At 39.1% G+C, this 12,885-nt stretch overlaps 1 protein-coding gene across 8 annotated transcripts in view; it reads left to right on the plus strand.

Annotated features, from left to right (window-relative positions):
• The window catches only part of MCF2L (MCF.2 cell line derived transforming sequence like), a 138,353-nt gene that overhangs the window by 109,334 nt on the left and 16,134 nt on the right, over positions 1 to 12,885 (plus strand). For 6 of the 8 annotated variants that reach the window (XM_054381009.1, XM_054381026.1, XM_054381035.1 and 3 more), the window contains 10 exons: positions 94 to 208; positions 1,109 to 1,228; positions 2,472 to 2,663; positions 2,877 to 3,068; positions 3,624 to 3,783; positions 3,934 to 4,004; positions 5,072 to 5,148; positions 6,193 to 6,259; positions 10,568 to 10,683; positions 11,643 to 11,712. In XM_054381009.1, the coding sequence (XP_054236984.1) occupies positions 94 to 208; positions 1,109 to 1,228; positions 2,472 to 2,663; positions 2,877 to 3,068; positions 3,624 to 3,783; positions 3,934 to 4,004; positions 5,072 to 5,148; positions 6,193 to 6,259; positions 10,568 to 10,683; positions 11,643 to 11,712 (1,180 nt within the window). Of the gene's footprint in view, positions 1 to 93; positions 209 to 1,108; positions 1,244 to 2,471; positions 2,664 to 2,876; positions 3,069 to 3,623; positions 3,797 to 3,933; positions 4,005 to 5,071; positions 5,149 to 6,192; positions 6,260 to 10,567; positions 10,684 to 11,642; positions 11,713 to 12,885 lie in introns of all 8 variants that reach the window. The other 2 variants (XM_054381054.1, XM_054381018.1) reach the window with 1 other exon arrangement.

Here is a 12,885-nt window from a genome sequence, read left to right on the forward strand (position 1 = left end):
TGTGGAAGATTGTATTGTCCCTTAAAGGTTGCAGCCATCATTCTTACACTATTTCCTTTCTTTTTTTTTTTTTTTTTTTTTTTTTTTAAAAAGGCTTCTGGCTCAATTACATGAAACAGAGACTGCCTTTGATGAGTTTTGGATTAAGCATCAACAAAAACTTGAGCAGTGTCTGCACCTTCGGAATTTTGAACAGAATTTCAGAGAGGTGAGAACTTCTTGGTGGCAGTCAGTATTTGGTAAAACAGAAATAGTTCAGAAGAAAATACTTTCTCCTCTTGTTTTTACATCTCTTTTGTGTGCTTGAAAGCTTTCTTCCACCTTTTTCTTGTACATGCCTGTACTTGACAAGCTGCTATCTTTACTACCTTGAATACTTGCCTATAGAGATACAGTCTTAATGATTTTTTTTTTTGACACGGGCCCAGCAGCGTATAAGCAGTCAAAACCTCCTTTGAAACCTGCTCTCCAACACAGAATCATAGTATGTTGCCTGCAGTGCTTTCATCTTGCCAATAGGCGCTTTTATGGAACCAAGGGTTACCTAAACCTTCTGGATGAGATTTTAGAAGTGTCTCCAACACTGTGGGTGGGAAGTTGCAACCACACTGTTAGATGCTGGGTAGAGACTGAACTACAATTTTTACAGCCAGCTTCTGATTGCCTGTTAGTTTAACTCACATGCTTGATGGCACTTACAGTCTCTTCACACTGGTGTAACTGATGTCAAAACACGGTTCCTGTGTCTCCATGGGAGCAGTGCTCAGAAACACTTTTACCACAAGTGTGTGTGTGTGTCTCTGTCTGTCTCTCAAATGTTAGGGTGAGGGACCTCTCTTGCACATTTTGATGTTTCCATTAGTGTTGCTTTGCATTATTGTCATCTGATAAAGGAAACAGGGTTACTTCACAGCCTTTTCTTTGTGTTTGTTTTTTTTTGAACTAGGGGTAAAGGTAGGCAGACAAAAAAAAGAAGTGATTTGTCTTTATCCTACCAACCCCGTAAAGTGAGTCACTTGACTGAAAGAGTGGCTCTCAGCTACTTAACTGGTGAGTCTCCAAAGAGGTGGAATCATCTTCATTAATACATATCTGTGTCTCATTTCAGGTCAAAGCAGCTTTGGATATTGTGTCTGAGAGACTGTCTGCTTTCACAGATGTGGGAAACAGCTGTTCACATGTGGAGCACATTTTGAAAGATCTTGCCAACTTTGAAGAAAAATCACGTGTAAGAATTCTGCAAGTCTCAATTTCTAGTGTGACAATGCATGTGTGGAAGGGAACAGTATTTGGTTATTGAGTATATCTGATGAGCAGAATCAGCATCTCAAGTGCTATGCAGAAGGGATTTGAAATAAATAATAACTATTGGAGTGGCCCCATGCTCAGGCATCCCTCAAAGAGAGGAGTGACCAGTCTCAAAGTCAGTGTGATGAATTCGTGGAATAATTGTGTTAAGTGTCTACATAACCAAGTTCTGCATTAAATGATGAAGAGACCATTTCCATTTCAATTAAAACTACTTATTTCATTAAATCTCAGGAATGAGAAAGCTGAAGGTACAGTATGTTAAAAGATGAGCAACAGAAACATATACTCTTGACAATATAGAAGGAGAATCTTGTTAAGATTTCTGCTTCACAATAAAATATACAGCTCTGTAAATGAAGTCATTGCTCTTGAGGCTGAGGTACTCAAGACAGGTGTATTTTATTTTGGGTTCAGATGCTGCTGTACTCCAAATTGCACGCACTTGCACACAAACATGCTGTGGAATGACTAAGGCATAGATAGAAGCACAATAGTGGTTCACAGAGAGGCATTAATATTTCTAAAGTACTCTGATGAAATCATAGAATTATAGAATGGTCTGGGCTGGAAGGGACCTCCAGAGGTCATCTAGTCCAGCGCCCTCTGCTGTCCAGCACCCTCAACTAGATCAGACTGCCCAGAGCCCTGTCAAGCCTCACTTTGAATATCTCCAGGGATGGGGCCCTAGTCACCACGTCCCTGGGCAACCTGTTTCAGTGTTCCACCACCCTCATAGTAAAATACCTGTTCCTAACATCCAATCTAAATCTGCTCTTTTCTAGTTTGAAGCCATTGCCCCTTGTCCTATCACCAGACGCCTTTGTAAACAGTCTCTCTCCATCCTTCTTGTAGGCCCCCTTCAGGTACTGGAAGGTCACTATTAGGTCTCTGCAGAGCCTCCCCTTCTCCAGGCTGAACAACCCCAGCTCCCTCAGCCTGTCTTCATATCATAGGTGCTCCAAATAAAGCTTAAGTTTCTTGGGCATCTGGAAAGACAGGAAACCACTTTGATTTGTTAAGCTAGACAGCTGTTAACCAAAGATGTATTCTTTATCAGCATGTGTATTTTACTGCATAAAAACAAATGGGGTAATTTTAAATTTTTTTCATTGATGTTGATTCAAGGAAAAATGTACCTAAATCAGTGCTTGCTTTCTTAGGAAACTGTAACAAAGGCCAGAATGCTAGCCTCAGAGGGTGATGCTTTTATTCAAAGCAATCATTATGCTGTGGACTCCATTATTCCAAAATGCAGTGAACTTCATCATCTCTGTGATGCCTTCACTACAGAGACAGAACGGAGGAGGAATCTTCTTAACAAATCTCTAGAGCTGCACAGCATACTAGAAAAGGTAAACTTTGTATGAAACAGTTCTGGTTTCCATCTTGTTTGCTTAAACCTCAGTCAATCAGTTGTCATAATGGCAGGTAAAAATGCATGGATGTGTGGTAAGATTTTTCCTTAAACAGCTAAAAACATCACAAGTAGAGGTATGAAATGTTTTAGACCTCAGTGTTTGATGTTGACATTGGTGCATTCTGAGCCTGTTCTTTTCTGTTTCTAGTCTATGCAATGGTGTGATGAAGGAATTTATCTGCTGGCATCACAACCCGTTGATAAGTGTCAGTCTCAGGATGGTGCAGAATCAGCATTACAGGAGATTGAGAAATTCCTGGACACTGGTGCAGGCAATAAAATCAAGGAGCTGAATAAAATATACAGAGAGTATGCACACATCCTCAGTGAGGACTTAAAGGTATTAGAAGATGTTCATATGTATTTATGCATTCATTTGTTAATTTTAGAAGTGCGCTACTGCGAGGGTAGCTAAATAATCAGTACCAGGAGTTGTACCTGGGAACAACTTTTCCCAACACATTTCCCCGCCTGAGGTACTAGTCCTGTTGTATCTTTGATTAAGCATCATGGGCTTCAAAGCCTTTTAAAAACTACCTCAAATTTTCAGATAGGAGGATTGCTTTTAGAGCTTGAAAATACGTCTGTTTTCCTCTTGGTTGAATTCTTCTTGTACCAGAATCATTAGATGCTGTCAAATAATCTTTTCCCTGTTTTCATTTTATCAAAACCTGACCACACAAATTGTTTTATGAAATGACGTTCCAATTTTTCAGTGTACTAAATGACTGTAAATTATGCCTTGTTGGAGTGAAGCATAGGGTAATATTTTCATACACAGTATAAAAGCACCTGCAGTTTCAAATCAGTGTGCTGTAAATGGCAGCATGGCTTGTTGATAGGTCTGTGACAAGGATTTTATTTTATTTTTATTTTATTTCTGTGGCAATGGTAGGAGCATGTGCAAAAGGTTTTTCAGAAGCAAGAAAGTATGGAAGAAATGTTTCAAAAGAGACAAGTCAGTCTCAAGAAACTGGCAGCTAAGCAGACACGTCCTGTTCAGCCAGTTGCCCCAAGACCTGAAGCCTTTGTAAAATCTTCCTGTACCTCTCCAGGTAAGCAACTGTAGTAGCCTTTATTTTTTTTTTCTCTCTCTATGCTGTAAAACTTAAAGAAACTTTTAGCTCTAATTTGTGGTTGCACAAATATCTGTGTCAGATCTGCCCAGGTTCTAACTGCTGATTGGTTCTGGTTTACATGCTTAGGTCTTCAAAGCGAATACGGATCCAGCTCAGAAAGCACTGCACTTCGGAGGGTAAACTATAGAAGAGGAAAGGTAATTCTTTCTCTTTGTGCTTTTCATACAAGTGCTGCTTGAGAAAGTCATAACACAATGGATTATTCAGGAACCTCAAGAGGAATGAGGCAATTCCACTGAAAAAGTGATGGTGTTACCCCATCAAAGTAACTTTGGTGACACAGTCATGTGGATTAAATAGAGGCTGCTTTGTCACTGGGCTGGATATGAAGGAAGTTAAAGTAAATAGTTGCCTATACTAGAAAAAATGTGAGGGGAAGCAAAATTTAAAATCTATGAACAGGAAATATTTACTATTTGCCAGTAGTAATTGGCTACTCTTAAAACTGGTGAAAGTGAAGAGGTAGTTGTAATTGGCTCCAAGACAGCTTCACCCAACTTAATGGGTTGCCATTCCCAAGTGGGAATAGTCTTCCTGCCCTGCCTCCAGCAAGAAAAGTAAGCTGAGGACAGCAAACAGAAACAAGTAGTTTCCCACTGGGTTAGAGAGTTGAAACAACTCCACAAAGGTTCAGCAAGAGATAATGAGAGGGGGAAGGTAGGACCACATGACCAGTAGTGACAACAGTTGGAGAAAAGGGGGGTTCAAGGAGGATTGAAAGCAGAACCTCTCATTTTTTCAGCCAGCTGTAATTAGGTCAGCTGTCATAGTAGAAGTTGTAAGAGTGAAATTCTGTGACAAGTTAGGAAGGTACTAGAAAGTAAGGACAGTACCTCATTTTTAGCTTGGAAAACAGACTAAGGCCAGTGTTGCCTCCAAGATTTTGCTGATGCTCTGATGTTGTCTTCCTGGAAAGGGGCCTCAAGCCACGGTCTTTTCTAAGCTGACCTTTCATGGAATACACCCTGTGTCTAAATGTTCTTGTGTGTTTCAAGACCTCCAGGTTAAGTGGCATTTTTTTTTCCTTTTTTTTTTTTTTTTTTACCTCTGGTATTCTTGCAAATTACCTTAATTTTTTATGGAGTAGGGTCTTTCCTATGAAAAGCATGCAAGTAGAGCTGAGTGCAGAGCTCCATATTTTGAAGTGTTTTTATCCCTATCATGATGCTGTGATGATTTTGTTGTTGTTTGTTCCCTTCTTCAGAGTGAAATGACAGAAGTCCATCCAAGCAGAGGAGGATCTACAATGGATGATGAAGAAAACCTAGCTGTGTTACGGCAGTAAGTATAGTTTGATAAAAAATGCTTTTTGTCTGATTTGGTTCCAACAAAGTTTGAGTTTGGCTAAGGATTTGGTCAGATAAGTATGCTTCTCTGAATTAAGCCTCAGTGCTTGTTAAAATGCCCTGGCTATGCTCTGTGCATGGGGAAGATATTTCAGTCTGTGTCCAGCATTATTTTGTTTGTGGTACCAGACTCTAGCTTTCCTACAGCAAGGTGATGCTATGGCAGAATAACTACATATGTCAGAGATGACAGTTTCAACTAATAAGCTGTCTGTAGATCTGACAGAGGTTCAGAAGATTTGTCATTTTATAATTCTCTTTTTATAATTGTCCCTGTATTGATAAAAGCCAAGAAAAATCATTTTCTTTTATAAAAGCTAAACAGCATCACTTATATTCAGAAAATAACTTGGTACCACCTGCAGTGTGTATAGCAGAGTTTGCCTTTCTGCCTGCAAACTGGATACTTCTGCTGTCTTTTCGCTATTACAACCATGCATTAAATAGTACCAAATCATACGGGGAAGGGGTTGGGGGGAAACATGCTTGTGTGACCATTAGGGAAATTAAAGTTAAAGCAGCATTGGGATATTTAAAGTGTGGCCTAAATATCCCCAATTTAAAATAACTGCTGTATCTAATTTTGTATTTAGTAATCTTATGCAGCTCCCAGTCCAGCTCCTGTAATACTTGTGAACACAACACAACCAGACTTTTTATGTACAATGATAAAATGCTTCACTGCTTCAACAGTTCCTACTGCTGTTCCTGTAGCCTTTAAGATGCTCGGTTTGACTTTTTTTTTCACACATTAAAAAAAGCACACTTTCAAAAATTGTACATGTTTTTAAAATACCTACTTCTTAATAAGGATACGTAAACTGTTGCCAGAAATATCTATGACAAATCACACTTTACATTAGCTGTATATTGTTCTTTTATTGTCTGAAGTATAGTAGAAACAAAGACAAAGTTAATGTTGCATCATTGATTTGCAAAAGTGAATGGGCCTGCCTTAATTGTCATTCTTTGTCTACAGACATGTGATTAATGAACTTATTGAGACTGAACGAGCATATGTGGAAGAACTTCTCTGCGTTCTTGAGGTAAAGATTTAATTTCACTGCAGCTGTTAGCGAATCTCTCTCTTCATGGCTACTCTTTATGCTTTCCTTATTGCTGTGATGTCTCTGTTCCGTCAAGAAGGGTGATAGCTACATCTGTCCTCTCTAATCATATTTTCAGAAGCAGAAATGTGCAAATGTTTTTTTTTCCAGAAATATTCGTGCATCTAAGATTTTATATTAGAAAACACAAACTGGGGAGAAAATAAGATGTGCCTAATTTTATGTGGAACATAGTGAGATTTGTAATAATCATTAATGCCTGCAAAAGTTCATTCCAGAGTCCTGAGTCAGCTCCAGGAAGTTTGTGTGTCACACTGGAATGTGAATCCACATTGAGATAATCTTGTGTGGGAGGAGAAAACTTGTTTCTTGCATCCCTCTTTGGGTATCTTTAAGTGATCTTTCGAATGTCTTAGGTACAACTGTGTCAACAGAGTGCATCATAATAGTAATATCTTGATTAAAATGATAAGGGAAACAAAGGTGTTCCTTTTCCTCCACGCTTGTAGAGGCACAATTGCAATACCACTGAGTTGCTGCAATATTTTGTGTTGTACATCAAGTTAAGTCTGCAGACATGGATGTGTCATCTCATTTTAGTCCAACTCGACTGCAGATTATGAAGTTTTGTATTACTGAGGTTGAATTATTTTAATCATGATGAACTGGAATTGAGACAAGTGTGTACTGTTGCTGTCCCTGCCAACGTTAAGCTCCTAAATAGGAGTCTCAGTACATATCATTAAGTAAGAGTACTTTGTGAGGGTTTTGAGCTCTGATCTTGCACCTTGCTTTTGCCTAGTTCATGCTCATTTTCTCTATGGTTTGTGTCCTGGGTCCAAGTGTAGAGGTAGTAGGATGGTTGCATCTGGTGTGTGGTAATAAAGTAAGGTAGGTCTGGAGTGGACCTTAAGGATCACTTTAGTCTCAGCTTTTGTTGGCAGAATTATCTGTACAGCTCTGTTCATAAAATCAAGACTTGTATGGTTGGAGGATTCAGTGGTCATCCAGCTGCTGGTACTGGAGGATTGTTGCAGAACCTTTCTATTTCTCTGGTATTACTCTTGCTTTACATGGAGTATAGTACAACTCTTGTCTTGCTAGGCCAGGCTGTCTTGATTTTCTGCCAATGTGATAGACTCTTTAGTACTCCAATCATGCTAGGCACACCTCTCTGTGCCTCCTTCCTGTTCAAGATTTACCTCTCTAACCTGGGTGATGGGGAGTGCCAACAGTAATTCTGGATCAGATCCATACTGAGATACAGTTCAATGGCAATCTTCCAGTTTTTTAGTCATTCTAGTTTTTAATCTATAGTTCTGGCTGTTCTCCCAATCCTTTTGCTTCTCCCATTCTATTAATCTTCCATTTCTTCCTGTAAAATAACCTGATACTCCTTTGCATGGACAGTGGTTCCTATTATGTCATATTTAGCTGCCATATATTTACTCTCTGCCAGGGATTCCAATAAGAAAAAATACAAGGAAGCTCCCAAGACTGACTACTGGGAAACCGCTCTAGCCAGCTTTTGTCTGAGCTTGTTAGTTTTCATTTCATTACAGGATCACAGGCTGTTAGGGGCTGGAAGGGACCTCTGGAGATGGAGTCCAATCCCCCTGCCAGAGCAGGACCATATAATCTAGTGCAGGTCACACAGTAATGCATCCAGATGGGTCTTGAAAGTCTCCAGAGAAGGAGACTCCACAACCTCTCTGGGGAGCCTGTTCCAGTGCTCTGTGATCCTTACAGTAAAGAAGTTCTTCCTCATGTTGAGGTGGAACTTACTGTGCTGTAGTTTATATCCATTGCCCCTTGTCCTATCCCAGGGCATAAGTGAGAAGAGGTTCTCCCTTCCTTCTTGACACCCAGCCCTCAGATATTTTATACATTTGTTAGACCCCCTCTCCGTCTTCTCCAGACTAAAAAGCCCCAGGTCTCTCAGCCTCTCCTCATAAGGCAGTGCTCCAGTCCCTTAATCATCCTGGTAGCCCTCCGTTGGACTCTCTCAAGTAGATTCCTGTCCATCTTGAACTGAAGAGCCCAGAACTGGACTCAATACTCCAGGTGAGTTCTCACCAGGGCAGAGTAGAGGGGGAGGAGACACTCCCTCGATCTGCTGGACAAACTCCTCTTAATGCACCCCAGGATCCCATTGACCTTCTTGGCTGCAGGGGCACATTGCTGACCCATGGATAATTTGTTATCCACCAGGACTCTGTGGTCCTTCTCCACGGGGCTCTCTCTAGCAGCAGATCACCTCCTAACCTCTACTGGTGCAGTTTACTATTCCTTCCCTGTTGCAGGACTTTGCACTTATCCTTGTTGAGAACTTCATTAGGTTCCTCTCTGCCCAGCTCTCAGCCTGTCCAGGTCTCACTGAATGGCCACACAGCCTTCAGGCGATTCAGCCAAGCCTCCCAGTATGGTATTGTCAGCAAACTTGCTGAGCACTCTGTCCTATGGCCCACTCAACTTTAGTCTGTGAAATCCAGTAATTTTTTATTGGGGAAAAATATTGGTCTGGTCTATTTTTAGGTTTTGTGTTTGACTCTTTTCTTTCCCATTTACTTCTATGCTTCTGAAACAGACTTAAAATGGAAAACTAGGCAAAGCCTTATGTTTTCTTGAAGTAAGATTAAGTTATCTCTGTGGCTGCATGGAGTAGCTTTCCCTCTCCTTTCCTAAAACTAAAACTACTGCAGAGGTAGTAAAACATGACAGGTTTTTTTATACACAATTTTTAAATTAAGTACTATATTAGCCTGAAGTGGGGGGGAAAATTGTCAAAACCTTTTTTCAATGTATAGATTTCATGCTTTTGTTCTTTCAGAATTCCAAAATACTAGTCTCTGTCAGATTTGTACCTCTGTGGCCAGTTCTGGCTGTGCTGCTACGCTCAGCATCATCAGCATCATCTTTATGTCAAATGGAAATTAATCATTCTCTTCATGTATCTCTTCATTGCATAGTACTGGCAGTTCTTCTTTCCCTGTTAATTTTTCTCTAACTCCATTTTATGTTAACATTTGTAAATATATTTTTTTAAGGCTATACTTTGTTTTTTTTCTCCAGACATTGCTTTTGTCCATTTGGGGGAGATATATGGGAGACGAACCGATGGGTAGCTACCTATGAGCGTCAGCATATTTACCTGTACCATTGTATTTTCTTTTTGGGGTGTTTGAGGAAAAAATGCCCAGATTGTTAAAGGAATGTTTTTTATTTTAGAAAATATAAATGTAGTCACTGTCCTATCCAAATGCTTGAATTCTTCAGGCTAGTTGGCTTTACCAGCTAGATTTACTTTTTTGTAGTTTGGACATCACTTTGAAATTGAAAATCTTGGTTGTTGGTGCACTTTTGCTTATCTTTTAATTCAATTTGTCAGTTTGTTATAATTCAGTGCAGTTTATTATAATCAGTGTCACTAGTGCAGTGACCATCTTGTCCTTGACAATTGTGTTTTCAACAACAAAATATCTAATCGACATCTAAAGTAGGTCATATCATCTTCCTTCAGTGCCTGTACACTAAGAAATCTGTTTACAATACTAGAGTATTCTTGCCATTTTTTTTCTGTTTGATTGGTTGAGGGTGTTTTGTTTGGTTTTGGGGGAGGCTTGTTTGGTGGATTTGGTTTTCAGCATTTCAGGAAATTGCTTAATCACAGATTAGTGACCTCAAGACCAGAAGGGAATAATCCTGGGCTAAAGTTACCTGTGTGCTCTCTCTTTCTTATCTGTGCCAGATACATAGTTAAGAGACTGTGGCCTTGCATGACAAATGGAAGATGTCAGAATCTAAACTTAAAATTTTTGGTACCAAAGCTAACATTTTAAGGATAGAAAATGTTCTGTCTGCAGCTTAATGGTTTCTGTTACCTGCAGAAATAATCTACAGTCAGCTTGTTCCATCATACATAATACCTAAAACTAGCATGAAGGCTTTCATGTGGACTGGCACTGTGACTTTAAACTTAGGTGCACAAAGTCTAACAGAAAAAGTATAAATTGTAATTTGTAAGCAATATGGGAATACATAGCCTTTGCTTGGTGAAAATGGTTGCAAACTTTGTTTCATAGTAACTAAAATTTGTCTTTCTATAGGCTATAGATGTGTCTTACTGGACTGATGGAAAAACAGAATTAGCATAATTTTTTCATGACTAATACAGAGCTCTTTCTTTGCTGTCTGTCAGCCTGCAGGCAGACTGCCTTGTCAGAGAGAGATAAGTACTGCAAGTGAGGGGAGATAACCAGTGCAGTGTGCCTCTCTCCTGTGTTGCAGGGTTATGCTGCAGAGATGGACAACCCCTTAATGGCTCATCTCATTTCACCAGAACTCCAAAATAAGAAGGATATCTTGTTTGGGAATATGGAAGAAATTTATCACTTTCACAACAGGTAAGGAGAGGATTGGCATTCAGATATAAAGAGCATTTGGATGGGATTGTTTACTCTTTCTTTTAATCTGATTTAAATTGCCAAAAGATCCTTAGTGAGTCCCATTTGGGGGACTAACTGGCAAAATTCATTATTGCATAGAAGACAAAAAGCAAAATGCCTGTAAAAGATGAGCAAAGCCATGCTAAGTGTTACTCAGATGTTTGCAGCACACAGGTAAAATTTTGTATCCTGGTCCTCTTCCTGAAGAGAAGTATTGATATTAGGTTACAAGATAATTAAAGCAAGGTCTGTTTAGGCTTGTGTTTCTTTTATTTTATTGGGGGGTGTGTGTGAAATGTGCTATGTAAAGTAAATTATTTTTCTAACCCACAAATTCTCAACTCTCAGTACCTGGTTGAGGCTGGTTAATTTTATACTTGAGTGGCCTCTCTCTGAAGTTTGAATCCTTTTCACTACAGAGATGTTTCTTCACAGAATAATATTTAAATTGGTAAAAAAGAGAAGTATTTTCAAGCAAAGTAAAGCATACTAAACAGTTGTTTCTTATTCAGGAAAACTAGTCTGGAAGTTTTGCCACTGATTTTTGAGTGGGATTTTTTTGATTTGGGGAGGTGGGGTTCAGATTGTATGTTTGCTTTGTGTATTTTGAAGGAAAAAAACACCTTAAACTTTGCAAATCCTGTGACTAAATACGTAAGGCAGGGAAACAATCACCCTTCCCTGTTAATCTTATATTTGATTTCAGTTGTAGCAACAGTAAGGAAAAAAGAAATTGGATGGAATGTTTGTTTTAATTTTGTATCCCTTTTAATTTCATCATTTAGAACAGTTCTGTTTAGTTTTGTGGTACAGAGTTAAAACTCTTGTTTCTAATGTTTAGAAAACAAATTGCAAGAAAGTGAACAGTTACTACTATTCTTTTAATGTGTGTACTAAGAAAATTTTCTTCCTCATAGAATATTCTTGAGAGAATTGGAAAACTATGTAGAATACCCAGAACTTGTAGGACGGTGCTTTCTGGATCAGGTATGTGTCCTCTTTTGCTGGAATTTCATTCCTAAGCCTCCCTAGGACTGCAAAATATGGGAGTGATTTTCATGCTGTAATTGCCATCACATCCCCTTTGTTTGTCTTAAGCAGGTAATAAGTTGAGAATGTAGATGTTAATGGAGATTTGAGGTTATTTTCCACTGTGTGGGGTAATTAATTTTGCTGGGGCTACTGCCTTGTTGATAGAGAACTGATCTATTGAAGTGGCATTTAGGAAAACATGAGGAGGAGCCATGCACTGCATGGTTTCACATCATTATAAATTATTGGTTCAGTCGATCAGATTACGGGATTTTTTGCAATTGTTATTGGTTTTTGCTTTGGTTTTCTTTGTTTTGGTTTTTTTTTTCAAAAGAACACAATTCAAGAGAGTTAAGTCCAAAATATTTTTGTTCCGAAAATAGAAAGCTATGATAGATGTAAACTTTTTAAATCTGAGATTTATTAAACAGTGAGTCTCACCTGTAGCATACTAAAGGCTAAATAGGAAGCTGTTTATGGAATTCAGTTTCCTGTTGTTGCTATCGATTGATGCTCTAAAACTCCTGGATGGAGCTATTCCTACCTCTCCTATTTCCTTGCTACAAGGAGAAAATTCTTCACAGAGAGAGTGGTTGGCCATTGGAATGTGCTGCCCAGGGAGGTGGTGGAGTCACCATCCCTGGAGGTGTTCAAGGGGGGATTGGACGTGGCACTTGGTGCCATGGTTTAGATAGTCATGAGGTGTAGGGTGACAGGTTGGACTCGATGATCCTTGAGGTCTCTTCCAGCCTTCTTGATTCTATGATTCTATGTGTGGAGTTGCTGCTTCCTAAAACTGAGGGGCAGAGGTACTTCTGTGCCTTCTGATTTCCTACCTAGTCTATAACATTTCCAACAATCTTACTTCCCTTTGCTCACTACAAGTGATGAAGTCATGCTATTTAGTTGCTGAAACAGTCTACCTTAGTGTAACTCCAAATGAAAAACACATTCATAAAATTAAATACATAAAGAAAAAAGGACAAGACATTTAAATATGTTGCACAGGACTCAGGGTTGGGCATTCATAGAAGTATTTTTCATACTGTAATAGAAATGTACTTGTAAATATAATATATGCTTCTTCATAAGGTGCTTAACATTTAACTGCAGTAAAAATTAACAGTT

Source organism: Indicator indicator, chromosome 1, assembly GCF_027791375.1.
Source record: "Indicator indicator isolate 239-I01 chromosome 1, UM_Iind_1.1, whole genome shotgun sequence".
Taxonomy (NCBI): domain Eukaryota; kingdom Metazoa; phylum Chordata; class Aves; order Piciformes; family Indicatoridae; genus Indicator; species Indicator indicator.